Here is a 26,585-nt window from a genome sequence, read left to right as displayed (position 1 = left end):
CTAGGAACGGATATGGGCCGTCGTCGAGACTATTTGGATCTCTGCTGCTCCGAAAACGGAAATGCGCCAAGGCACCTCTAGGATTTCTTTGGCTCTCTGCGGCGCCGGAAGCGGAAATGGGCCGCCGCCAAGACCCCTCTAGACATTTCTTTGGCTCTCTGCGGCGCCGGAAGCGGAAATGGGCCGTCGTCAAGGCGACGCTCGCCGGCTTCTCCCCAGCGGGCGGCGGAAGTTGCCATGGAGGAGTCTCCGGCGCTGTCCCCGTCGTCTCCGCGGGAGGAGTCTCCGCGGCGCAGTCCCAGGCCCCACAGCGGCTCGGGTCCGGCCCGCACGTACAGCCTGCGGCCCGCCTTCCAGCACAAGTCAGTGGCCGGGGGAGGAGGAGGGGCCGTCCTGCAAAAACGAAACAGACAAGCACCCCGCCCCCCCATAGAGGGAGATGGGCTCCTTCTTCCCTTATTCGCTCCTCCCCACTCCTGCCCTGCAGGGAGGCAAGGCTTGTGGTGTCCAACAACATCTGGATCCCACCAGGCTCTGCATCCCTCTTTGGAGGCCGACACGCATCACTCATACAGGGTTTTTGGGGGACAGGAGGCGGGCAGGTGTGGAGGATTCCCTGGTCCTGAATGGGGTAAATGTGCCCCTGAAGGACCAGGTGCGCAGCCTGGGAATCATTTTGGACTCACAGCTGTCCATGGAGGTGCAGGTCAATTCTGTGTCCAGGGCAGCTGTCTATCAGCTCCATCTGGTATGCAGGCTGAGACCCTACCTGCCCACGGACTGTCTCGCCAGAGTGGTGCATGCTCTGGTTATCTCTTGCTTGGACTACTGCAATGTGCTCTATGTGGGGCTACCTTTGAAGGTGACCCAGAAACTACAACTAATCCAGAATGTGGCAGCTAGACTGGTGACTGAGAGCGGCTGCCGAGACCACATAACACCGGTCTTGAAAGATCTACATTGGCTCCCAGTACGTTTCCGAGCACAAGTCAAAGAGTTGGTGCTGACCTTTAAAGCCCTAAGTGGCCTCGGTCCAATATACCTGAAGGAGCATCTCCTCCCCCATTGTTGAGCCCGGACACTAAGGTCCAGCACCGAGGGCCTTCTGGCGGTTCCCTCACTGCGAGAAGCAAAACTACAGGGAACCAGGCAGAGGGCCTTCCCGGTGGTGGGGGCCGCCCTGTGAAACACCCTCCCACCAGATATCAAAGAGAAAAACATCTGGCAGACTTTTTGAAGACATCTGAAGGCAGCCCTGTTTAGGAAAGCTTTTAATGATTAACAGACCATTGTATTTTAATATTTTGTTGGAAGCCGCCCAGAGTGGAGCGGGCTATAAATAATAAATTATTATTATTATTACAAATCCACCTTGATCCCTTTACAGTGGCACCTTGGTACTCAAACAACTTGGAACCCAAACACTGCAAACCCGGAAGTCAGTGTTCCGGTTTGCGAACTTTTTTCGGAAGCTGAACATGATCCGTTTTGAGTGTTATGCTTCCGATTTGAGTGTTATGCTGAAGTCCGTCTGTTTTTGCTATGTATTTTGCGTTTTTGTTTTTGCGGCTTTTTTGTTTTCTCCTGACAGTAAGAGCTGTTCGGCAGTGGAATTTGCTGCCAAGGAGCGTGGTAGAGTCTCCTTCTTTGGTGGTCTTTAAGCAGAAGCTTGACAGGCATATTTCAAGAATGCTTTGATGGTGTTTCCTGCTTGGCAGGCGGTTGGACTGGATGGCCCTTGTGGTCTCTTCCAACTCTATGATTCTATGATTTTTATGACTGTGTGGAACTCAGTTCAGCTATTGATTGATTGATTGATAGTGCGACTGCAGTATATTCTTTATTGCTTTCATTTTATGGATCAGTGGTCTCGTTTGATAGTAAAATTCATGTTAAATTGCTGTTTTAGGGGTTGTTTTTTTAACATTCTGGAACAGATTAATCCATTTTGCATTACTTTCTATGGGAAAGTGCACCTTGCTTTTGGAATGGACTTCCGGAACAGATTGAAAACCAAGGTACCACTGTATTTTCAAGAACTTTCAGATCTTTTCTTATGTTGATTTGAAGCTGGCAAACATTTAGTTCCCAGTCACTGAACTACTGAGCATCAGCACATATCCTGCACCCTAAGCCTTCCAGCCATAACCTGATACTTAATTGTTTTAAATGTCTGTTCATTTGTTGTATACTAGGAATGCCATCAGTCAAGGCCCTTCTTCCCACCTGTATTCTCAAGTGGTACAGCCCCTGAAGGCTTAAACTATATGAAGGTGTAAACTGAGTGTGAATCCTCTCAGAGATGTAAGCCTGAAGTTTGGGAGTTGCCACGAATCAGACATCCCAGACTCCAGTTATTTGTTATACTAGTGGAGAGGAGATATAACTGTAAGCACTTTTACGCCATTCTTTCCTATTAGATTCCGCCCTTCTGCAGTGAAAGATTGTATCCATGAGGTGTTAAAAGAGGAGCTGGCCAGTGTACAGTACAACCCTGACGAGATCCCACAGCTCACCAAATCCTTATCAGAGACAATCTTGGAAAAGCTAAAAGGTAAGAGCATGTGCCAAGAGTAATTGCCTTTTTCTTCCTATATCTTCCTGCCCAACTCATCCACCCTTTCTCTCTCTTTGGCACACACACCCTTGCTGACGTTCTTCCATCTGGCCAAACATATGATGTGACTATATATAGGTGTGAAATCTTTCAATTTTCCCCAATCGTTTTTCTTCCCCATCTTTCTTTCTAGAGAAAGGTTTTCACCGGTATAAAATGGTGGTGCAAGTGGTGATCGGAGAACAGAGAGGCGAAGGAGTTAAGTAAGTTGGGCTTCCCTCCCTTCCCACCAATTCATTCACATTTCTTAATATTTTGCACTGTGGGTTGTTGGGTTTTTTTGTGTGTGTTTGTGTTTATGCGTTTGTAAATTGTGAAATCTGAGGGTTGAGCGCTGCTTCATATTTATCCTGAGCATTCTACAAATGACAAATTTACACAATTCCTCTGGGAACTTGATGCCATGATGTATTCTGACTTGCACAGCATACCCCCAACATTCAGAGCAAATTAGACACCTTTGTTGCAATAGCACTTTTGGTGTGGGTAACTCTCCCTTCCTTCACTTCACCTGGAGGGTTTCCATGCCTGTCCTCACTCGTTTTGTCTCCGGATGGTCCTTTTGGGTTTCACCACCACAGAGCTGGAGGCATTGGGTTGCCTGCAGAACAGCTTCCACTCCCACAACTGAACTTTCCCTCTCCTCCCTCTGCATGCCCCCAAAATCTATTCTGAAAGATCCCCACAGCCATCCAGAGTAAATTTTGTAGGCATGCAAGGGGGAGGAGAGGGAAGAGAAGTTCCATTGCAGAAGCAAATTTGTTCCACAAGCCCAATGACTTCATTGCTTTCAACCAAATTGTGCTCTTCTTGTTTGGCACCAACCTTTCTGTCTCTGTTAGTTTCCCCCCTGGGGGGGGGATTTTGGGGAAGCATTCTCAACGTATCAAGTGGAATGAACAGTCTCCAAATGTGGCTGATTGTCACCAACTGATGCTTTTCTTTGTCAATGGACGGTTCCCCGTTTGTTTCTTCAGCATGGCTGCACGATGCTTCTGGGATTCGGATACAGACAACTACGCTCAGGATATTTTCATGAATGTAAGTGATGTGCTGCTTTTGCCATGTGTCACCCACTGAAGGCTGCTTAAAAACCGTGTGGCCTGATGTTCTCATGTGTAAAACCTACAAAAATTGCAGAAGAAAATCTCCATCATGCTTGTCACTGCACTAGATCCCCAAAGTCATGAATCTGTTTGCCTCTGAGGTCGTTTTCATTCACAGGGGTGTTCTCCTTGTCATTCCTGCAGGACACCCTCTTCTGTGTGGTGGTTGCCTTTGGCTGTTTCTTCTACTGATGCTGGTGAAAAGTTCAAAGAAGATCACTGTTTCAAATATATATTTTGGATGGACACTCCCATTTACAAAATACATTTTCTACTTGAGGCTTTTATGATGGATTTCTGCTGCTGCTGCTTTGTATATAGCTAGTTTTCTGCACAAGCCCCACTGAAAAAATATGAGATACTTCTCTTACACAGCTCCTGCTCCTTTCAATAAGGTTTGTACAGGATAACTTCCTGCCAACTTCGACCCTATATTTACTTGCAACTTTCCCTCTGCGATTGGTGCCTAATGAGACCCATCTGGTTACAACCATTACAAACAATTGAAATTTCTGGTTGCAGATCTGAATCCCAGTCTATTTGAATGAATATGTTAAAATCTCAATGAGACTTGTATAAATGCACTCTATAATTTTAACGTGTAATTCTGCTCCTAAATTTGTCCTGAAAAGCCTTCTCTTTTTACAACTTATATTTACATTCTCAATCCACACCTTCGCTTCTTCCACAATGAACAAATTTAAAGAAACACCATGTTCTCTAGGTCAGGCTTCCTCAGATTTTGTTGGTAGTTTTCCTAACTGTCTGACTCAGCACGCTTAAAAGAGAAGGCTACGGCAGACCAACACGGCTACCTACCTGTAAGGAGAAGGCTATTTATGACATTTTTCATGCTCTCTCTTTGCAGAGTACACGTAAATTATATTTAGAATTGGGGCTGTCACTTGAATTATGAAATCTTAAATCTATTAATTTATTGAATTTGCAGTTATGTGTAATATGTTACAGGTAGGTAGCTGTGTTGGTCTGAACAAAATAAAAAAACAAAATAAAAAAAATTCATTCCAGCAGCACCTTAGAGACCAACAAAGCATGTATTAGTACACACACACACACACACACACACACAGAGAGAGAGAGAGAGAGAGAGAGTTTTAAAGCAAGCTGTGCTGCAGACACCATTTTAGTAGAGATGTTTCCACCTCTTCTGGTGAGAGAAAAGGAAGGCTCCTCATTAGCTTCGGTTTTAGATTGAAAACAATGCTACTTCTCCTTAATCTGCTGCCTGGTTGAGGCGCGTTTTGTCGTTAATCAGAAGGTTATATAATTAAGACTGAAATCCTATGAGAACCACAGAAGTTTCCTCTGAGTAAGCCTTGTTCAGCTCTGTGAGACTTACATCTGAGTAGACACTCGTAAATTCTGCAGCCCAACTTAGAAACTACATGATACTTTTTATGCACCCAAAGAGCTTTGTATGCATGCTTAGCAGTCCTTACAACACGACTGTAAGGTAGGCTTATCTACCTTTTTGACACCTTTCTAACAGCAGCGCGGTCTCCAGACATCTGTTTGTAAGTGCTGATCTCTATGCAGGACAAAAAAGGCATAGCAGAGCAGACCACTTATCCCTAGTCAGGTGGCAACTCTTCTGTAACGTAGTCCAGGATCAAGGGGGCTGAGAGGTAACACAGGTCACCTAGCATGCCTTGGTGTGTGGTTAATGTCAGCTTTGAACCAGGGAACGCCCAGCGTCCACACTTAGCCGTTGTACTACACCAACCTCTGTACTGGCCAAGTACGGCAGCCTTCCCCAGTGAGGCTACCTCCAGGAGTTTTGGACTACAATTCCCAGCATGCACAGCCATGTTGACTGAGGCTGATGGGAGTTGTAGTAGGAAACCACCTGTGGGGCACCAGGTTGGGGAAGGATGCAAGAGGGTCTGCTGCTGTTATCATTCACGGGTCTCTTTTTACAGACATTGATCTGTCAGGCGCTCGTGGTGGCGTACGTGGTCCTTCTTGCTGCCCCACCTTATTCTCACAAAAACCTTATGAGGTCAGTTAGATCGAAAGTTGGTGATTGCTCCAAGGGCACCAGCTCAGTGCTTCATAGCAGAAGGTGTTTAAACCCAGGTGTCTCTGTTCCCAAGTCCCCCAGACGACTCCGCATCATCTGTCTCCTGCTGCATATTTTTACCCTGCCTTTCGCACAACGGCTCCTCCCCAGCTTGCAGTAAACACATACTGTACAACTAAGAATAAAATAAGACAATAAAAGCAGCAGGGGGCAGCATAAAGTTAGCCGGAAAAGGATGACCAGGAACAGATCTCTTCTACGGTATTCATTGGGAAGAAAGGTTTCTGGCAATGAGAATGTCTCCATGTGACAGCTAGCAGGAATCCAGCACTCTTAAGAGCAGGCTAGCATGAGAGGCCATCCATTTCAGCTGCCTGCAGCATGAGACATGGTGCAAATGGAAGTGAGACGCACTTAAAAAATCCCTAATATAGCAAAAGATCTGCCCAGGGCAGTGCTGAAACTACAGTACTCTATTTTCAGGGTTCATTTGGTCCTCAGTAACTGACAAGGCAAGAGGTGTTTTAAGTCATCTTTGGATAAAGGCATTCTAGAGAAACGACGATCTCACGGTATCAACAGTTCAGAATTTATCTTGGCTGCTGCTGCGTATGAAGTGGTGGTTTGTGCATGTGCATTTAATACGCATGAGATCACAAGATGCAGCTGCCCCTTCTGAGATTTAACTCCAAGAGACCGTACAGAGGGAAATGCAGCCTGCCTGAAGAGCGACCATTTTCTGCCGACATAATTTGCCTTTTGAAACCACAAAAAAAAAAACCTTTTTTAAAAAAATCCCATGTTTAAACAGAAAGAACAATTTAACAGGCCAGGTATTAAACATGGGCAATCCCCGTTAAATAGAAGCAGCTGGCGTGTATCCCAGGGCCATACTTTTGAGTCGAGCTTCCACCTGGTTCTTTAATGCCCGGATTGTACTTGAAAACATTAAGAGCTGCTTCTATGGTGTCAAGACTCCGGACCAAGGCTACAACTCTGCAGAATCGTTCGCAGCCTTGCAAGCTTCTGTTATTTTAATCGAAAGATGCCAAGGACCGAGCCTGGGATGCATGCAAGGGGACTGGCTGCAACAACCCACCCCACTTTTTGTCACCATTTCCTTCTTTTTTTTTTAAAGGCTATTTCTCGGGTTTTGCTTCATTATTAGCAGAGCTGCTCCCTAGGACCTGTGTAATGGGCCTCCAGCCCAGTAGGGGGGGAGGTAGCATAAGGCCCTGAAGCAGCTACTTCTGCAGCTCACTTCTATGTAGCAGGAAATGTCTTCCTCCGCAAGTGAGCAATGTCACCCCCTTGTGGTCTGCAAAGGGAGTGCAGCGCCAGGAAGTGGGAGGTGGCAGCATGCTTGGCTCCTCCTTCCGCCTCCCCTGCCGCTTCCTCTGCCCTGTTCCCCTTTGGTTGGTTGCTCTTCCCCAGCGTGGCCTCCCCTTGACCCTCCGGCCATGGCAGACAAGCCGCTCAAGCACAGCAAGAAGTCCAAGCGCTGCCTGCTGTGTGAGGCGCCCTTCTCCGGGTCGGCCGAGGGCGACCTGTGCCCCATGTGCTCCCTGACCCCCCTCGCCTCCGTTCACACGGCAGAGCCCAGCATGGAGAGCCGGTGGCGAGACACCAGGGCCCCGTCCCCTGCGGGGAGCTGTGGCTCTGGGGACGAAACACAGGGCCAGGAGCAAGAGGAGGAGATAGAACAGCAGATCCTGGCCGAGTGGGTAAGCCCAAGTCTCTCTTGTTTCGTTTTAATTCATTTCTACTTTTGTTTTTTGAGACCTCCAATCTCAGCCGTGTTGGAATGGCTTATTAAGAAGGGGATTGCCTCTGAACATGTACAGAGCGCCGTTACCTCTGCCCAGAAATGTGGCTAGAAATTGGGAGACTCGTGGATTTCATTAAGAGCCCACCCCCTGGTTGAATCAGACCCTCCAAGTGCCCCTATTTCCCAGGGGCAGTTCTGGATTTACAGCAGCCATCCAGGTTTCTGATTTGATCCCGGAATGTCCCGCTATTCCTTAGGACTGCCCTATTTTCTTCTGAGAAATGTTGGGAGGGTATGGAGTTATGCAACCCCCGAGCCACGGAGATAAGTAACTACAACTTTAGAAGGCATCGGAAGGCAGCCCTGGATAGGGAACTTTTAAATGTTTTGTTTTGTTTTTATATATGTTGGAAGCTGCCCAGAGTGGCTGGGGCAACCCGGTCAGATGGGCAGGGGAATAAAAATTATTATTAATAATAATAATAATAATAATAATGGAATTGGACACCCTTATGAGAAATGTTGGAGGGTATGTTAAATCATTGGTGATTCACCCATTGGAAGCATGTCCTAAGTCAGGGGTAGGCAACCTCAGGCCTGTGGTCCAGATGCGGCCCAATCGCCTTCTCAGTCCGGCCCACAGACGGTCCGGGAATCAGCATGTTTTTACATGAGTAGAATGTGTGCTTTCATTTAAAATGCGTCTCTGGGTTATTTGTGGAGCATAGGAATTCATTCATTATATTTTTTTCAAAATATAGTCCGGCCCACCACATGGTCTGAGGGACAGTGGACCGGCCCACGGCTGGAAAAGGTTGCTGACCCCTGTTTTAAGTGTTCGGCCTGGATTCTATTGAAAAAGCATTCAGGCACTGCAGGATCCAAATCTCGCTTTTTCCAGGACGGTTGTGAACTGCCCTGAGATCTACAACAAAGAGCAGTATGCATTTCATACATTAGCTGGAGCTGCTGGGAGGAGCTGTTTTGCTGAATCAATTTAGTCCCATTTGCCAAAGGGGCATGGCTCTCCGGTGGAGCCCATGGGGCATGTGAAAGGTCCCAGGCTCAGGTCCTTGTCCCCACCCATTAAAAATGATCCCTGTAAGCAGGTGGTGGACGTCTCTCTCTACCTGAAGCCCTGAAGATCTGCTAGCAGTCAGAGCAGACACCAGCACAGGGTAAGATGTACAAAAAAGACTGACCTGCTATAAAGCATAGACATTTAAGTAGATCTGTATCTCTTTCATGCATTAACCAAGGGTATACGATAGAGCTTTTTAGCCAGATTTTTATTATTACCTTATGGGACGCAGGTGGCGCTGTGGGTTAAACCACAGAGCCTAGGGCTTGCCGATCAGAAGGTTGGCGGTTCGAATCCCCGCGGCGGGGTGAGCTCCTGTTGCTCGGTCCCTGCTCCTGCAAACCTAGCAGTTTGAAAGCACCTCAAAGTGCAAGTAGATAAATAAGTACCTCTACAGCGGGAAGGTAAACGGCGTTTCTGTGTGCTGCTCTGGTTTGCCAGAAGTGGCTTAGTCATGCTGGCCACATGACCTGGAAGCTGTACGCCAGCTCCCTTGGCCAATAACACGAGATGAGTGCCGCAACCTCAGAGTCGGTCACGACTGGACCTAACAATCAGGGGTCCCTTTACCTTTACCTTTATTATTAACTTAACTTGGGTAGTATGTTCTATTCCTCTGGAGTGCAGCTGCCGATCCACTTTAAGCCTAACTCTTTTTTATATTAATAAGTGCGTAAGAATTGCCTTATCGTGCAGAAGCTGTGGTTTTTTAGCAAGCTCGAGCTTTTGGAAGGGTTGCCGCAGTTGTTAAGGCTGTTATTTAAGCTCTATGCACCTAACCCAGAGCATTAAGTTCCATTGAACTCGGTGGGGTTTGCTACTGGGCAGAGTTGCTTAGATAGGACTGTGGTATAAACAGACCCAGGGGCACATTTACTATGAAACTAAGGAAGCTTCACAACCCCATGGAAGAAGATAACAGTGGTTACACAAACATTGTTGCTGGTTGCAAAGGGGCCCCCATGACAGCTTCAGGGCCCCAAAAATGTAGGTCCGCCATAGAACGGACCACAACCAAAGTTGAAGATAGTGCATTTCAAAGTAAGAGGAATAGGGAACATCCTGTAAATCAGCCTAGGTGGCAACGTCTGGGGAAAATGTTTAACAAACTGTTGTTAATGGAATCCTACATTTTAGCACCTCTGTGCTTCTCTTTGCCTTTTGTCTCATAGCTTTTTTGGGGGGGTGTACGAAGTTTGCAAGCCTTCCCTTGTTGGTCTTTAAACATTGTATGGTGCCACATACATTCTAGGCACTTTCAGAAATATGAAATAGTTATCCGGTTCAGAAACTCAGAAATAAATCTCACTGAATTTAACCATTACTGTCTCCCAAAGTGGTTCACATCAGGGGGACATAGGCTGCATACACACGATACCTTGAAAGCACATTTTGCCCCTCAAAGAATTCTGGGCACTATAGTTTCTGGATGCTGTCTGTCAAACAAACCTAGACAAACCTAGACAGCATCTTAAAAAGCAGAGACATCACCTTGCCGACAAAGGTCCGTATAGTTAAAGCTATGGTTTTCCCAGTAGTGATGTATGGAAGTGAGAGCTGGACCATAAAGAAGGCTGATCGCCGAAGAATTGATGCTTTTGAATTGTGGTGCTGGAGGAGACTCTTGAGAGTCCCATGGACTGCAAGAAGATCAAACCTCTCCATTCTTAAGGAAATCAGCCCTGAGTGCTCCCTGGAAGGACAGATCGTGAAGCTGAGGCTCCAATACTTTGGCCACCTCATGAGAAGAGAAGAATCCTTGGAAAAGACCCTGATGTTGGGAAAGATTGAGAGCACTAGGAGAAGGGGACGTCAGAGGACAAGATGGTTGGACAGTGTTCTCGAAGCTACGAACATGAGTTTGACCAAACTGCGGGAGGCAGTGCAAGACAGGAGTGCCTGGCGTGCTATGGTCCATGGGGTCACGAAGAGTCGGACATGACTAAACGACTAAACAACAACAACAACATAGTTTCTGGAAGGCTACTGGGCATGGTAACTTTGGAAGGGGTAAACTACAATGCCCAGAATTCTCTGAGGGGGAAAGTGTGCTTCGAATGTGTTTTAAGTTTAGAGTGTGTACACAGCCAAAGAGACCTTGCCTTCAGGCTTGCAAACTTAAATGACAAGAGTGATATAAGGGAAGCAGAGGACAGGAAAAGGGTAGCGATTAAGGGAAACCAAGGCTAAAACCCATTCTGAGAACATGTGTATATCATTGCACTCACTGTACTGTAAGTTACAAATTAAGAAGACACTTCCTCAATTTTTCCTTCCGTCAGAAATTAACCAGATCTCCCTAGGCAAATTTATTTAAACTGCATAGCCCACCACTCCTCTGGTATTCAGAGGTAGCATTAGATTTAAAAACTACATCCACATGACTGCAAAGGCTAACAGAAAGTAAGGTTATTCTGTATGGAAACTGAACAATGCCATGCATTGTTAGAATTACACAATGAAAGATCACGACAGTACTGTATTGTAACAACAACACACTGATATCTTAATATTATGCAGTTAGCTTCAAGCGCACGACTTTTAACCACAGTGGCACAATGCAATATTTGTTCTAGGAGAATGTTTAATTATGCACTGCTGTGCTGCTATGGTTTCGAAAAGCTAGGCAAACGGCAGGATATTACTGTAGGACTCCATAATGCAAAGTATTGCCAACAGCCCCGAGATCCTCCGATGAAGGGCTGTATAGAAATTAAATAAATGAATGAAAAGGGTGCCCAGAAAGGTCTCACCACAACCACAGAGGTAAAACTACAGGCCCAGAATTCTTTGAAGGAAAGAATGTGTTCCCAGGGTGCTGTCTGGGTGAACCATAAGGCTGCACACCTGCACACACACACACACACACACACACACACACACACACACACCCCTGCACCTTGCATTTAAAGCACTTTTAAAACACAAGACTTCACCCCAAGAATCCTGGGAACCGTAGTGTCTTAAGGGGTTGCTGGGAATTGTGACCTTGCGAGGGATAAAACTACGGGACCCAGAATTCTTTGAGGTGGGGGGAAGAATGTGCTTTAAAGGCATGTTGTGTACCCAGCCGTAAAATATGAGAGAATGGGATGGGGGCTGAATGCTAAGACTAAGCTTTGGGCCTGGTGGCAAGGTTTGTTTGCGGCACCTACAAGATCCCTTTATTATTATTAATAATATCATTATTAGTTATTGACTTTGTTAGTCACCTTTTATCTTGACTAAGGCAGCCCAAAGTGGCTTCCGAGCACATGTGTATGCCTACAGATCATAGAGTTGGAAGGGACCCCGAGGGTCATCCAGCCCAACCCGCTAGGGCCACGGGTGGAATCTTTTTGCCCAATGCTGGGCTCGAACCCACAACCCTTGGATTAAGGGAGAACAGGCCGACGCCCCCGCCAAGCACAACGCCGTGAAAGGTCTGTCGTTTTCCTAGTGGGGCTGGGCGTGGATTGCTGTCCATAGAGCGTAGGAGACTCTTCATCTCAAGAGTCGTGAGTTCGAGATCCGCGTTGGGCAAAAAATGGCGGGGGTGGGGTAGGCTTGGAGTAGATCAGGCACCACCAAACTCGGTCCTCCGGATGTTTTGGGACTACAATTCCCATCATCCCTAGCTAACAGAACCAGTGGTCAGGGATGATGGAAATTCTAGTCCCAAAACATTTGGAGGGCCGAGTTTGGGGGTGCCTGGACTAGTTGACCCCGGGGGGGGGGGGTCCCTCCCGACTCTATCACGCTACGCTATGGTTCTATTTCTCCCATCACCGGAACCTTCCGCGTCTGTGTTGCTGTTTCCGGGGGGAGCAGGCGAAAGAGGAGGACCGTTTCGGCCGGTCCGTCGCCGGGTGGGTCCGGCTGGAAACACTTCCGGCTCGGCCCCGTTGGCGCTGCGCGAAGGGGAGCCGGAGAACGGAGACCGAGGGAGGCAGGCGGGTAGGTCGGAGCCGCGCCGGTCGGGGCCGGGGGTCATGGTGTTGGGGAGGGGGCTTGTGTGAGTGCTTGGCCCTGGCGAGATCCCCGTGACTCCTTCCTGGAGGGGAAAAGGGGCACCCTAAATTCCTCCCCCCCCGAGGTTGACCTCCCCTGCCTGGTGATGCCTCTCGCCTGAAAGGGGAGGCGGTGGGGCTGGTTGTAAGCAGGGGAAATACAGGAGGGGAGGGGGGCGTTGCTGGGTTTTCTTGGGGGGTGCGATCTCACCCACCCCCAAAAAATCTGGTGCTGGAGTGACTTCAGAGCAACCCATCGCAATCTCTCGCAGACCTAAATAGGGTTGCCAAATTCAGAATAATAATAATAATAATAATAATAATAATAATAATAATAATAATAATTTATTTGTTATTTATACCCCGCTCATCATCTGGCTGGGTTTCCCCAGCCACTCTGGGCGGCTTCCAACAAAAACATTAAAATACACTAATTTCTTAAACAGATAAAAGCCTCCCTAAACAGGGCTGCCTTCTCTAGAAGAGAGAGAGAGAGAGAGATCACGCTATGATGGCCATTCAAAACAAATACAGTGGTACCTCAGGTACCAAGGACTTAATTGGTTCTGGAATTCCGTACCTAACCTTCAACCTGAAGCAAACTTTCCCATTGAAAGTAATGGAAAGTGGATTAATCCGTTCCAGACGGGTCCGCGGAGTACTTAAATTGAAAGTACTCAACCTGAAGCGTACTTAACCCGAGGTATGACTGTAAAGGCAGTTCGCCACAAATTTTACCCCTGAAAAAGAGGACGTGTCTTGGATAAAGGCAACCCCCAGCAGGAGAGCCCATCTGCGGCTTGTCGCACACGCACGGGCGTATACGCGGATTTGTAAATCTGTCTGCGCTTAGCTGGCCAGAGCTTCAGTGCCTGGTATTTTACCATGTATTGTGTTATTAATTGTATTGTATTTTTAATATTCGGTTGGGAGCCGCCCAGAGTGGCTGGGGAAACCCAGCCAGATGGGCAGGGTATAAATAATAAATTATTATTATTATTATTAGACACACCCTTTTAAGCACAAGCGTTTGGAGAGGTTCCCTAACTTGGCACAGAGAGAGAGAGAGGACCCAAAAGACAGGACAAAGCTGTATAAATGCACAACGTGGCTTTTTGCATTGAAACACGGGACAGTCCTGTATGTACAGGACAGGCGGCGACCCTGGTTGTAAGTGACGGTGTTGACAGGGCTTGGAACAGGGTTATGACACACCTGTGGGGGTGGAGAAGGTGCTGCTCTGCACCTTGATGGGGACTGTTATGGGAAAGGTGACCCCAGGGGCTTGAGTGGGAAGGGGAGGATGGCTAGGCAGTTAGCCCTGCTTTAAGAGAATCTTGTTGTGTACAAATATTGGGGGGGCAGGGGCTAGCCAGGAGTGCTTTTTAAAAAAAGAAATACAGATAGAATGGGAATTTTGTATTTATTTATTAAACCTATTAGACGTTTGTCATTAGAAGGCCTCCCAGCGACTTCCATTAAATGAAAATATTTGCACATAAATAAATAATACCATAGGAAAGGGAGGTGTCATATAATATTTCCGGATTCCCTCATAAAGTGATGGACTCTGCTTCATTGGAGGTATTTAAACTGGATGGACATAAAGTGAGAATTCTTCAGCTGTGATTCCTGCGTTGCAGGGGGTTGGACTAAATGACCCTCGGAGTTCCTTCTAGCTCTACAATTCTATGGTAACATGCAACATACGTAAAAACAAAAGCCCAATGAACAGTAATAAGCAATGCTAGTCATTAGAAAAGGGCATTGTGTTTGCTCAGCTTAAAGGAATGCCCGGGGGGGAGGGGGACTTATTGGAAATGCAAAACGCTGATGGTGTTGTTTGGTGGTTAGGGAGATTCCCCCCTCTCCCCAAGCAACAGTAAATAGTTACAGATTTTGTATGTATCACTGTCATGGTATGATACTGAAGGTTTCGACAGGCATTTAGGATGAGTTGCGTGAAGTGCTTTTTGAAGGAAAGTAGCCACTGTTCAGACTGTGAACTGCATGAGATGTTTCTTAGATGCAGTGATTGCAGCAGTCCCAAATAAGTTCATGCCTACATCTCTATCATGCTGCCACAATAGTAGCCCTTGTCTGTGATCTATTTTGCTGTTCTAAGTGTGGGTTTTTTTCTGCCTTGGGCTTTCTTTGCAATGGTCTCAAATTAGTTTTGTGGGGAGACTGCGGTATAATTTAGATCTTGCAGCACTTATATAGACATCTTTGTGCTTCTACAGCCATTGCCTTTATGAGAGCTGAAGCTCTGGGGTAGCAAGAAATGATGGCAAAAGGTTCTGTGGCAAATAAATTTTAACAGTATATTATGGCATTAGCTTTTGGGGATCAGAGTCGCCTTTATCAGATGTGTGAAGTGATAACTTCAATGGGCAGGTAAATATACTCTTGGGTTGAGAGAGAGTGCATCACAGGCCGAGGCCAAAAGGCAAAGAAAATGCAAGATGGAATGGTCTGTGTGTCACATGGAAAGCCTGTGGGGGAGGGGGTTAGATATCATATACCAGGCCGACAGGCCGATTACAATCTGCTGGTCAATCGTGGGGTGTTCCTTTTTTTCTACTGCCCACACTGTTTATTTTTTGCAAAACAGCTGCAGAATAGTTCATTGGGTGCTCACCTGCTAAGTTGCTTTGCATGTTTTCCTTTGGATAATTCTCACCGCCTCCCACTATAATGCATAAAGCATTAGCCTACACTTTTCCATTTCACCACCACACAAACATAGAGGAGTAACTCGCTGTGGACATAATTTTCTATTTAGCCCTTGAACTGTTTCCGAAACAGCTAGTGGGAGGAAGGCATGCAGAGATGGAAGCAGTTTAGCAAGTGAAGGAAGGAGGCTGCTGCTATCTCTCTTTTCCCCACCCATCTGAGTTGTTCTGGAAACTACAGAGAGAAATGTCACCAGAGAAGCGGTGGCTCGATGACAACCACTTTGTGACTAAGAGGCTTGAACCCTTCTATCCTTAGTTGCAAAATCCATTCCTGAGCCCAGCCTCTCAGAGGTAAAGTGTCTGTCCCTCATGACTCACTGTGCTGGGTCAGAGCAGTGACCATGCAAGGCAAAGCCAGTCAGTGCCTCAGAAAAAGAAAGCAACACATTCCTGTAAAGGAATGAGTATTCACATTGGTCTGCAACAGCAAAAAGTGGACATCTTGAGAAGAGAGAGTAACCCAGATCCAAGTCTCTTTTGTTTTTATTTTTCTTTGTTGGACTATGCTGGCCTTAGGAACTGCCATTGGCGCATTCCAGCCCTATAATTATATTAGCCTTGCAAATAATTTTATAGGGGGTGATCACACACACACACACACACACACACACCTGCTTCCACCCTAGCAGTTATGTAGTTCACCTTTCTGTTTTTTCCCCATCTTTAAAGGGCAGCACCATATGTGGTGGCGCTGAAATTTGCAACTTGGGCAATTGCATGATGGCAGTTTCAACCTGTTTCAGATGAGTAGTGCATTTAGTATCTTAAGTCGCATCAGCTTCTCTGGATGAAAAAGAAAACCCAGAAAGGCAGTGACATGAGATTCAAAAGCAAATATATCCCCAAACTTCAAAAGATGTGATCACAGCATGAGGTTTACATGATCAAGTACAAATTGCAGCCGAAGGGAGATTATTTTTAGAGACGAGTGACTTAAATGAATGAGCATTCCCTTTAGACCTCAAAACCTGATCTTCCTATAATTGCCTGCAGTTGCTGAACGCTCCAATTGTCTTAATTGTGACATGGATCTTGAGCTGCTTGCCACAGAATATAGCCACGCTTGGACAACTGCCAAGGAAGTATAAGGGTGTGGAGCTCGTGGTGGTCAGAGCGACCTGAATTAAAAGCCTGGTTGTTTCTTCGTCTTGACTGTCCTGAAATACTTCCTGGTGTTGCAGAGGGAAGGTTTGGTTTGCTTTTGCTGTGGTTTTTGTGTTAAATAGAACACAAAGGATGGCAAAGACATGCAGAAACCAGTTTGGAGAATCTTGCCCGTTAACCATAAGATGAACGTAAATGAATAGGTTCTTCACCTACACCAGCAAAGGAGAACCTTTAGCCCTGCAGATGCTGTTGAACTCTTGTTCTCACCCATCCCTGCCAGCAAGACTACTAGCCAGGGAAAATGAGAGACAGGGGAGGGGGATCATAGCCATTGATAGCCTTATTCCCCATGAATTTGTCTAATCCTCTTTTAAAGCCAAGGCAGAGGTCATCACTCCATCTTCAGATCCATATCCATATCCATAAGACTGTTCTAGATTGAAGTCTCGTGTTTATTTACCCGTATATTCCGGCGTATAAGACCACTGGGCGTATAAGACAACCCCCAACTTTTCCAGTTAAAATATAGAGTTTGGGATATACTCGCCGTATAAGAAATACGACCCAGCGTATAAGATGACCCCTGACTTTTGAGAAGATTTTCCTGGGTTAAAAAGTAGTCTTATATGCAGGAATATACAGTATTTCATTTTTGAATTGTTCCACATAAAATATCCCTGAGGGATTTAACAATAAAAACAAGTTCAAGTCCAGCATAGATAGGCTGGGATGAAAAGAGCATTAGAGTTTATTTAAATATTTAAATTTTCCAAAGAAAACAGCAATTAAAGGTAGTTCAGTACATATTCAAACATAAAAATCCTATGTCCTTTTACAATTTCAAAGACTTAGTGGAAAAGGAAGGTCTTTGGTATGTGCCCAAAATATAATAGAGACAGGGCTTCTCTGATTTGCGACACATGGGAAGGGCTGGAGCCTTTAAGGCATTCTAAACATTTGTTTATTGGTGGGTGCTGACATTGAGTTAAGAATTTCTTCTGTGTGAGGATGTATAAAAACGTTGCTATATTATTTGTCTTTACTTGCCTTAACGATATCCAGTTCTAGGCATTTATTGGAAAAAGAAATAATCTTTCTCGCCTTGGGAATTTCTCCAGAAGAGCTGGCGGAATGCAAGATTTGGGTGTGGATTTGCTCAGCAGGCGTGTGAGTCAGCGAAAGAGGCATTACAGTATTGGCAGAAAGTCATAGTGCCTGGCACTGCTCGGGTGACCTGATAACTTAGAAATGCAGAACTATCCTGCCTCAATCTCAGCACTGGAACTGGAAGCTCTGCGGGGTATGCAGATTTTGGGGTTAGACTCTCCTACGTCTGCAATTAGGTCTTTGTATAGAGCTCACTTCTTCCCCCATGAAACCTCCCTCCAGGCAGCTGCCTGTAGGCATTTTCCAGAGGGACAACTTCACCCTTCACCTCCTACTAACAAGTAACAAGATTTTTCCACCAGGCTCCCTCTGCTTTCCTTATCTGAACCAGATCCTTTCCAACCTACTTTGCGTGGAAAGGTGAGTTATTTCCTCATTCCATTGCTTTGTTGATACTTTGCCCAGAATGCTGGATCAGGCATTGTTAACGGCGTGCAATTTTTTTCCCTGGATGTCAAAACCTGCTCTCAGTGCAAAGACTAGCAAACTTTCACTCACTCTGAAAGTTTTGAAACCCGTGGCAAGCATTCTTTAGCAATACAAGAAAGAAGATTCCACCTAAACATTAGGAAACTACAAGAAAGAAGATTCCACCTAAACATTAGGAAGAACTTCCTGACAGTAAGAGGTGTTCGACACTGGAATTTGCTACCAAGGAGTGTGGTGGAGTCTCCTTCTTTGGAGGTCTTTATGTCAAGAATGCTTTGATGGTGTTTCCTGCTTGGCAGGGGGTTGGACTGGATGACCCTTGTGGTCTCTTCCAACTCTATGATTCTATGATTTTATGAAATATTCCTTTGATTCCAGACCCATGAAAGGTCTGCACAGGTTCTGCTTTTCAGCCTGGAACCAGTTTCTGCCTCTGTCTTTCAAACCTCCTGTTTCCCTCTGTTCCAAGGTATGCAAAGTTCTTCTCTTTTCCAGATACGTTGGGCTTCACTCCAGAAGCACGGACAAGGCCCATGGGTTCCATCTTTCTAGTTGCCATTTTTGGGCAAGACTGCTCTAAAGTTTTATTTTTCAAATGATGAACCTACTGTGAATCATTCTCAGTTAAACATCTGGCTAGTTCAGATGACAACCCTGAGCTAAGTTAAGACCTCTGAGAACTTAAAGAAGAAAAGTCGCTTTATCTAGGGACAGTCTGTATATATATTGGCCTATTTCGACCTCTTTTTCTTAATGGCGACTGCTCCTGTTCAGGCTGCACAGAAAAAGCATTTTGGTTCCAGAAATTCATTCTAATTGTGCAGATAAAATATAACTGATAGAATTCTACAGGATGGGGCATTAGTGTGTGAAAACAGTCAAGATCCTGGTGCCCAGGCATCTTCACTTGGTTGCAAGTACCGGTAGCAGATGCTCTACCACTGAGCTGTGGTCCAGGGAGGAGTGTGGCTAGTTCTGGTGACCAGACAGAGAGAGGCCTGAGGTTACCTGATCTCTGTCTCATAAAGTGAGACCAGAATGCAAGGGGTGGTTGTGTCACAGCACCATAAACTTTTTGATGTTTAGTCGTTTAGTCATGTCTTCCCCATGGACCAGAGCACGCCAGGCACTCCTGTCTTGCACTGCCTCACGCAGTTTGGTCAAACTCATGTTCGTAGCTTCGAGAACACTGTCCAACCATCTCGTCCTCTGTCGTCCCCTTCTCCTTGTGCCCTCCATCTTTCCCAACATCAGGGTCTTTTCCAAGGATTCTTCTCTTCTCATGAGGTGGCCAAAGTATTGGAGCCTCAGCTTCACGTCCTTCCAGGGAGCACTCAGGGCTGATTTCCTTCAGAATGGAGAGGTTTGATCTTCTTGCAGTCCATGGGACTCTCAAGAGTCTCCTCCAGCACCATAATTCAAAAGCATCAATTCTTCAGCGATCAGCCTTCTTCATGGTCCAGCTCTCACTTCCATACATCACTACTGGGAAAACCATAGCTTTAACTATACGGACCTTTGTCGGCAAGGTGATGTCTCTGCTTTTTAAGATGCCGTAAACATGAGATCCAGCAAAAAGAAGTTGGAGTGGGTGTGAACCGATTCCCAAGTGGTTAATGTACTGGCAAAACAAGTTAAGTGGTGTACATTAAACACCTTGAAGAGAGCCGTGATGGGCCAAGGCAGAGCGAGACGAGCCAGGCTTGTCGTTCCTATGTTCTTGTATTTAGCCTCACAAAAAGTTGTGTGTGCTGGTTTTAGGAGAGACCCATTTTGGGAATATTCTAAAGACATATCCTCTGTAAGTTAAAGAGAAAGTGTGCAAAATTTAGCAGTGCCTCAAAAAGATGCAAGGTCAGGGCAAAACCTTCTATACAGTGGTACCTTGGTTTAAGAACAGCTTAGTTTATGAACAACTGGGATTAAGAACGCTGCAAACCCGGAAGTAGGTGTTTTGGTTTGTGAACTTTGCCTTGGAATAAGAACATGTTTTGCTTCCTGTTGAATGTTTTCCATTTGTAAATTGAGTCCCCCGGCTGCCATGGGAAAGCACGCCTTGGTTTAAGAACGCTTTGGTTTAAGAACGGACTTCCGGAACGGATTAAGTTTGTAAACCAAGGTACCACTGTACAAATATTCTGCTGTTGAATTGGCGTGGCTTAGTGTTCAGATTTGCACCACTGTTTAGGAAACAAATATTTGAAGACATATAAATGGAAAACTGGATTTAAATCAGTTAATTGGCCTCCCCCCCCCCCCCATTGCTTACTTAAATAGTCAGCATGACTATTGATATTATATTGCTTGGAGTTAAATCGATCTTGGGCTACTGTTGAAAAAAGGATGCTGGACTTAGAGGAGCTATCTGGTTCTGCAACAATCTGCATAAGATTATTAGGCCCATTTTCCTTATGACTGAGGTTGGGAGGGTGGTGCTGTCAGCTTTTGCAGTCGGGGGTGGGGTGGGGTTAACACCTCTTCTGGGTTTTTAGCTGAAGCTGAACTCTGTTTCTCAGGATGCAGCGGGTCTTGACCTATACTGGTCTAGTTCAGACATAACGCTAAGCCACTGTTTTTAAAGTTATGGTTTATTAAAGCATGGCTTAGCATTATGTGTGAACTCTGCCCAGCAGCTGAACTATGATTTGTTTATTGCCAACACACCGTGATCTGAAGCTATGATTTATTGTTGGCTTGTTTTGTTTTAACCATGGATTGGCTTCCTGCAGATCCTTGACCTTGGTTTGTTCATCCACCCCACGCAAGCCATTGTTTGTTTGATCCTGTCGTAACCCATTGTTAATTCATGGTTTGTTGCATGTTAACCAGGCTATTGTAAGTTATGCATAGTAAGGAATGCAGGATTGAAATGCCCTCAGGCAATAGGTTCACAGGGCTATTAGCCTTTCCTATCTAAAACAATGGTGTGCCTGCAGCGGTTTGTAGTTTTGCCTCTTCCCAACAGCTCACTGCAGAACTTTTGCACAAAATGAGACATTTAATGAGCTGCTCATGGTTATATGGGGCAGGGAAATTTCTGCCAACAGAATCCAGAAGGAGGAAATGGTTGCATCTCCTCATTTTGGAAGTGCTCTTAGGAGAGTGAGCTAATAGCCTCCAATAGCCCTCTCCTCTGTGTGTTTGTCTAATCCTTTTTTAAAGCCATCCAAGTTAGTAGCCGTCACAGCCTCATGTGGAAATGAGTTCCCTAGTTTGACTATGTGCTGCATAATGAAGTATACAGTGGTACCTTGGTTCTCGAACTTAATCTGTTCCGGGAGTCCTTTCGACTCCCGAAACCATTCAAAAACCAAGGTGCAGCTTCTGATTGGCTGCAGGAGCTTCCTGCACTCAACAGAAGCCGTGAAAAATGTTCGCAAACTGGAACACTCACTTCCGGGTTTGCGGCGTTTGGGAGCCGATTTATTCGGCAACTAAGCCATTCGGGAACCAAGGTACCACTGTACTTTCTTTTACCTTTCCTAAATCTTTCAACAACTAATCTTCCAACTTCTATTATTTATTTATTTTAAAAAAACAATTTTCATTGGTTTTTATACAAATACAACAACCATTAAACACTTACCCAGCAGTATAGCTAACTGTGTTTGTTTGACACATTCAACATTCAAACAGATTACTTAGCATAACCTCTCCACTGAGACTATTGAGCAGTTGGTGTAAGAAGGTCTTGATTTTAGTCATTCACATAGTTCAAGAAAGGTTTCTTGGAAGGTGCCTCTATTCGTTATGCCTTTAATTGCCTTCCTGTGTCTAGTGAGTCGCTCAGACATTGCTGTACCCCATATACTATTTCCCCATATCTTGAGGGGCATTTCAGGCTGGTTCTTCCATTGCTGAGCTACCGCTCATTGTGCAGCGGCCAGTAAGAAGCCTGCTCATTCACTGTGGTTCCAATGTTCCTCTGTAGAAGAGAGTCAGGGAATCCTGCAACTGCAGAGGAAGCTGTAAAGGTTTTGCCATGTTGCTCGGACCTTTGGAAGAGACAGGTCCTTGGCTCATTTTGATTAAGGTCTCTGCTTTGTCCTGTCCACCCTCCCCCCAAACCGACAGCTCAATCTTTTGCCCACCGGTTGCTTTTAACCGAGTGCTAAAATAAGGCCTGCCACTGAGTGCTCTCTGTCCACACCCCCTTCTCTCTCTGTTCTTGCATTCCTGCTGGGTCATGGGAGAAAGACCTTCCTGGCTGCCAGCTGGTTTTTACTGCCCTCTTGTCACTATGGCAGATAAGAGGCGGCTCAGAGGAGGACTCAAAACATTCCCACCTTGAGCCTCTTCCGCTAGAAAGGCTGCTGGCTGTTGGCAGCTCAGACGATCTGCTCCTCTGATCAACCCACTACACACAGAGTCCTTTTCTGGTTGCTGGTTCCCCCCACCCTTCTTTTTTTAATTTTAAAAAACAACCACGCCTCATTCGTTCCCACAGGTCTTTCCAGCCGAGCTCCCGGACGCAATTCGCGGGATGGAACCCCAGGGCTCAGCCAGGCTGAATTCCAGGAAGAGGAGAAAAGAAGGGGTGGGCCCCAACGGGGCGGCCGAAGCGGATGGCATCCCCTCCAAAATGCCGCGGAACTGCTTGGTAAGTAAAAGAAAAATGGCAGGAGGTTTCTGCTTAATGTTTAACTTGCAGAAGAGCTGGATGACGCTTGCTGAACTCCAGCCCTTACAGTGCCAAATGCAACCCTCTTCGGCTAACTTAACATTTACCAAGGGCAGATTTTAAAGGTGGTTTTTTTGTTTTGTTTTTAAAGCAGTATCAGAATTGTGGGCATTGCTGTTTTGCTTCCTGGTTCTTTTAACAGCCAGGGCTCTGGATTACACATTGTGCCAAAGTGATTCCAGACCTTGCCTAATGTGCATAATGTCGCCTTTGCCAATCCAGTGCCCTCCAAATGCTTTGAACCACAACTCCCATCAGCCCCAGCTTTCACAGCCACACTCACGCCAGCCCAGGCATGCTATGTCCCTGCTGGCAAGGGCTGATGGGAGTTGTAGTCCAAAACATCAGGATGGTGCCAGGTTGGCAAAGGCTGCTGTAATGTGATGGCTGCCTACTGTCCCTTCTCAGGAGAAGAATCCCTTATCCTAGCAATCATTCTCTCTAGCTGTCATCTCAGATCAGGACTTCTCAGCTGATGCACCCGGTAACCTTCTTTCCTCATATCGGATTGCAGCGCTTTGCCCTTCTCGGCCGTCTCTCCTCTGGTCACTGGCTGTGCCTCTGGCCCAAAGCGGAAAGCAGGGCTGCGAAGCGGTTGTGGAGCTTGAATCTCTCCAAGTGGACTGTCTCAGTCCCGCAGGCAGCATCGTTCTTAACAACTACATACCGCAACAAAAGGTTGCAATGCATCCCCGGCCCCAAACAGGATGTGTTGCTGCTCCTGAATGCCAGCCTGCTAGCCATGGCTTTAGAGAAGGAGTGGAGGTGACTAAAATAGGGCGGCGGGGGCGGCAGCAACTGCCAGAGAGTGAATCCCAACTGTTAGCACTGCAGGGCTGTTGTGTTGCAGTTGGGCAAGGAAGGGGTGTGTGAAAGGCTCTCCCATTTTCTTTTCCAGCTTCACAATCAAGATTCCAGGGCTCCTGGGACCAGTGAGCCTGCTCAGCCCCATTTTAGAGTTCTTAGACTTCTGTACACTTGGGACAAGAAAGGGGTGGCAGCGGAGAATGGGGAGAGAGAGAAAAGAGACAAAAGAGTTTCTTTGTTTGTTTCAAAAAAAAAGAATAAGACAACAGTGGTATATGAAACCTTCAGAATCTCTAGATTTTATGTGGAATTAGTTCTCAGGTTCCACAGCAAGAGAAGCTGAATTGCAAATACAGCGGTGCCTTGTTTTTTGAGCGTCTCGGAAGCCGAACGTTTCAGTTTTCAAACGCCGAAAACCCGGAAGTAGTTGCTTCCATTTTTGAACGTGCCTCGGAAGTCAAACAGCTTCTGTTGCGTGTTTTTCAATTTTTCCAATTGAACTTGCAGCCAACCCTTTGCACCTCGGTTTTCGAACATTGGGTCACTGGGCCGTCTCATCCTGTGCTCAGACTGGCAGTGGCTCTTCAAAACAACGGGCAAATGACATTCCTGCTACCCAGGAACAGAAGAGCCCTGTAGCTGAATCAGGCCAGTGGCCCATCTAGTCCAGCATCCTGTTCTCACAGGGGCCAGCAAGGTGCTTCTGCAAATCCCCCAGGCAGGGCCTGAGTGCAGCAGCGGCAGCAGCTCCTCCGCTCTTGTGACTTCCAGCAACTGGCATTCAGAGGCATGCTGCCTCCTGATAGTGGAGAGAGAAGGCGTCCGTCTTTGATAGCCATATCTCCCACGAATTGGTCTCATCTTTTAAAGCCATCCAGGCTGGTGGCCATCGTCGCATCCTGGTGGGAGTGAGTTCCGTAGTTAGAATCATAGAATCATAGAGTTGGAAGAGACCACAAGGGCCATCCAGTCCAACCCCCTGCCAAGCAGCAAACACCATCAAAGCATTCTTGACATATGCCTGTCAAGCCTCTGCTTAAAGACCTCCAAAGAAGGAGACTCCACCACACTCCTTGGTAGCAAATTCCACTGCCGAACAGCTCTTACTGTCAGGAAGTTCTTCCTAATGTTTAGGTGGAATCTTCTTTCTTGAGGTTTGAATCCATTGCTCCGTGTCCGCTTCTCTGGAGCAGCAGAAAACAACCTTTCTCCCTCCTCCATATGACATCCTTTCATATATTTGAACATGGCTGTCATATCACCCCTTAACCTTCTCTTCTCCAGGCTAAACATACCCAGCTCCCTAAGCCGTTCCTCATAAGGCATCGTTTCCAGGCCTTTGACCATTTTGGTTGCCCTCTTCTGGACACGTTCCAGCTTGTCTGTATCCTTCTTGACTACGCGCTGCATGAAGAAGGGCTTTCTGTAGTCTGTCCTGAATCTCCCAACAGTCACCTTCATTGGATGACGTGGACGTGGAGTTCTCTGAAAGCGTGAGCTCTGTGACCCCTTTAGACACCCACTTGCTGCAGTCCTTCCATATCCTTGGGCCTGGGGCCTGTTTGGTCTGTTTTCAGGTCTGATTCAGTGCTGAATCCAGATGCCCTTTCACCCCTCGTGTGTTAAAGCTCACCTACTTTCTTGATATCCTTTTATAATTTAGGGTCTCAGGGAGCCGGCTCCATTTTCCGATGAGCTTGAAGTGGACTACAGCAAGCCCTACACCCGAGTGACGTTTGATGAAGCCTTAAGGGGGACGCCAGGTAAGTCATTCTCAAAGCGCCCAGTTTAGAGTAAGTGGGGAGAGGGATTTATTTCTGTCTAGCCCCTCTCAGCGGTGACTTGAAGGGACCTGTGGTTTATGGGTGAGAAAAGGTAAGCATCTTTTTTGACATCAAAACCTGGAGATGATGATGATGATTTACTGCTTTTATGCCCCACCTTCTCCAAGGAGCTCAAGGCGGGATTACATAGTTCCCTCCCTTTTCAATTAATCATCACAACAGCCCTGTGAGGTAGGTTAGTTTGAGAGGCAGTGACAGGCACCCAAGATCACCCAGTGTGGTGTAGTGGAGAGCCAGTGTGGTGTAGTGGTTAAGAGTGGTAGACTCGTAATCTGGGAAGCCGGGTTCGAGTCTCCGCTCCTCCACATGCAGCTGCTGGGTGACCTTGGGCTAGTCACACTTCTCTGAAGTCTCTCAGCCCCACCCACCTCACAGGATGTCTGTTGTGGGGGAGGAGGGGAAAGGAGAATGTTAGCCGCTTTGAGACTCCTTCGGGTAGTGATAAAGCGGGATATCAAATCCAAACTCTTCTTCTTCTTCTTCTTCTTCAGTGAGCTTCAGGGCCGAGTGGGGTTTTGAACCCTAGTCTCCAAGGTCCTACTCCAACCCAAACCACTACATTTATTATAATCCCCTCATCTTTCTCCCCTATTCCCTTCTCCACCCCTTCTGGGTGGGTGCCAACTGAGAGGTCCATATATATATAGCAAAACACAATAGCTGCTCCCACACTCGCTCATGGTCTCTATCAAGGATGCTGTGATCTCAAAGGGCTATATTTATTTCTTATTTATTTATTTCTTATCGAAATGCCCTTCTGGATCTATCAAAACTGGAGCAGCCTTTAGCAAGATGCTCCCCCCCCCCCCCGCCTTCCCAGCTTCCTTCTCAGCAGAGATTTGCCCTCCTAATCCCCAGTCAAGAGTTCAGGAAGGCAAAGGGAGGGGTTGCCTCTGGGCTCCCTTCTGCTGACTTGAGGGCAAAGTGCAGAGCCCCACCTCTGCTTCACCCAGCCCCACTTTCACAATGCAGCTACGAAATCCCCTTAATCTCTCTGCTAATACCTGAGAAGTCATGGGAGGTGAGGCTGAGCCTGCCCTTTCAGTCTATCAGATCAAAGAGCGGCTTTGTGGCCTCAGCAGGTGGGCGGTGCCTGGCTCCTGTGTATCAGAGAGCAAGGAAAAGGCAGAGGATCGGGGAGAGGAGGCATTGAGCCAGACGAGGCTCCCCAGTCGCTCAGAGCAGCAAGCAAGGAATGCTAGCTCCCTAC

At 46.6% G+C, this 26,585-nt stretch overlaps 2 protein-coding genes across 5 annotated transcripts in view; both read left to right on the top strand.

Moving 5' to 3' along the window:
• Positions 1 to 212: 212 nt before the first annotated feature.
• Positions 213 to 4,321, top strand: DYNLT2B (dynein light chain Tctex-type 2B). Its single transcript, XM_035133502.3, has 5 exons — positions 213 to 362; positions 2,421 to 2,554; positions 2,751 to 2,820; positions 3,595 to 3,658; positions 3,868 to 4,321. Exons 1-5 carry the CDS (start codon positions 238 to 240, stop codon positions 3,913 to 3,915), a joined length of 441 nt encoding a protein of 146 aa, XP_034989393.1. The 5' UTR covers positions 213 to 237; the 3' UTR covers positions 3,916 to 4,321.
• A 2,111-nt stretch (positions 4,322 to 6,432) lies between these two features.
• The window catches only part of PCYT1A (phosphate cytidylyltransferase 1A, choline), a 31,475-nt gene continuing 11,322 nt past the window's right edge, over positions 6,433 to 26,585 (top strand). The window contains exons 1-3 of one of the 4 annotated variants that reach the window (XM_060274271.2): positions 6,433 to 7,488; positions 22,491 to 22,643; positions 25,195 to 25,294. In XM_060274271.2, coding sequence (XP_060130254.2) covers positions 7,042 to 7,488; positions 22,491 to 22,643; positions 25,195 to 25,294 — 700 coding nt within the window. In that variant the 5' untranslated portion in view covers positions 6,433 to 7,041. Of the gene's footprint in view, positions 7,489 to 12,295; positions 12,550 to 17,721; positions 17,975 to 18,403; positions 18,513 to 22,490; positions 22,644 to 25,194; positions 25,295 to 26,585 lie in introns of those variants that run through there. The other 3 variants (XM_035133242.3, XM_035133243.3, XM_088669324.1) reach the window with 3 other exon arrangements.

This window comes from Zootoca vivipara, chromosome 5 (genome assembly GCF_965207765.1).
Source record: "Zootoca vivipara chromosome 5, rZooViv2.hap1.1, whole genome shotgun sequence".
Taxonomy (NCBI): domain Eukaryota; kingdom Metazoa; phylum Chordata; class Lepidosauria; order Squamata; family Lacertidae; genus Zootoca; species Zootoca vivipara.
This window is presented reverse-complemented; position numbering and strand designations above follow the sequence as displayed.

Coding starts and splice junctions, on each gene's coding strand:
- DYNLT2B (XM_035133502.3), top strand. CDS start 238: ATGGAGGAGTCTCCGGCGCTGTCCCCGTCGTCTCCGCGGGAGGAGTCT. Junction 2,821..3,594: donor CAGAGAGGCGAAGGAGTTAA/GTAAGTTGGGCT, acceptor TTGTTTCTTCAG/CATGGCTGCACGATGCTTCT. Junction 3,659..3,867: donor CTCAGGATATTTTCATGAAT/GTAAGTGATGTG, acceptor TCATTCCTGCAG/GACACCCTCTTCTGTGTGGT.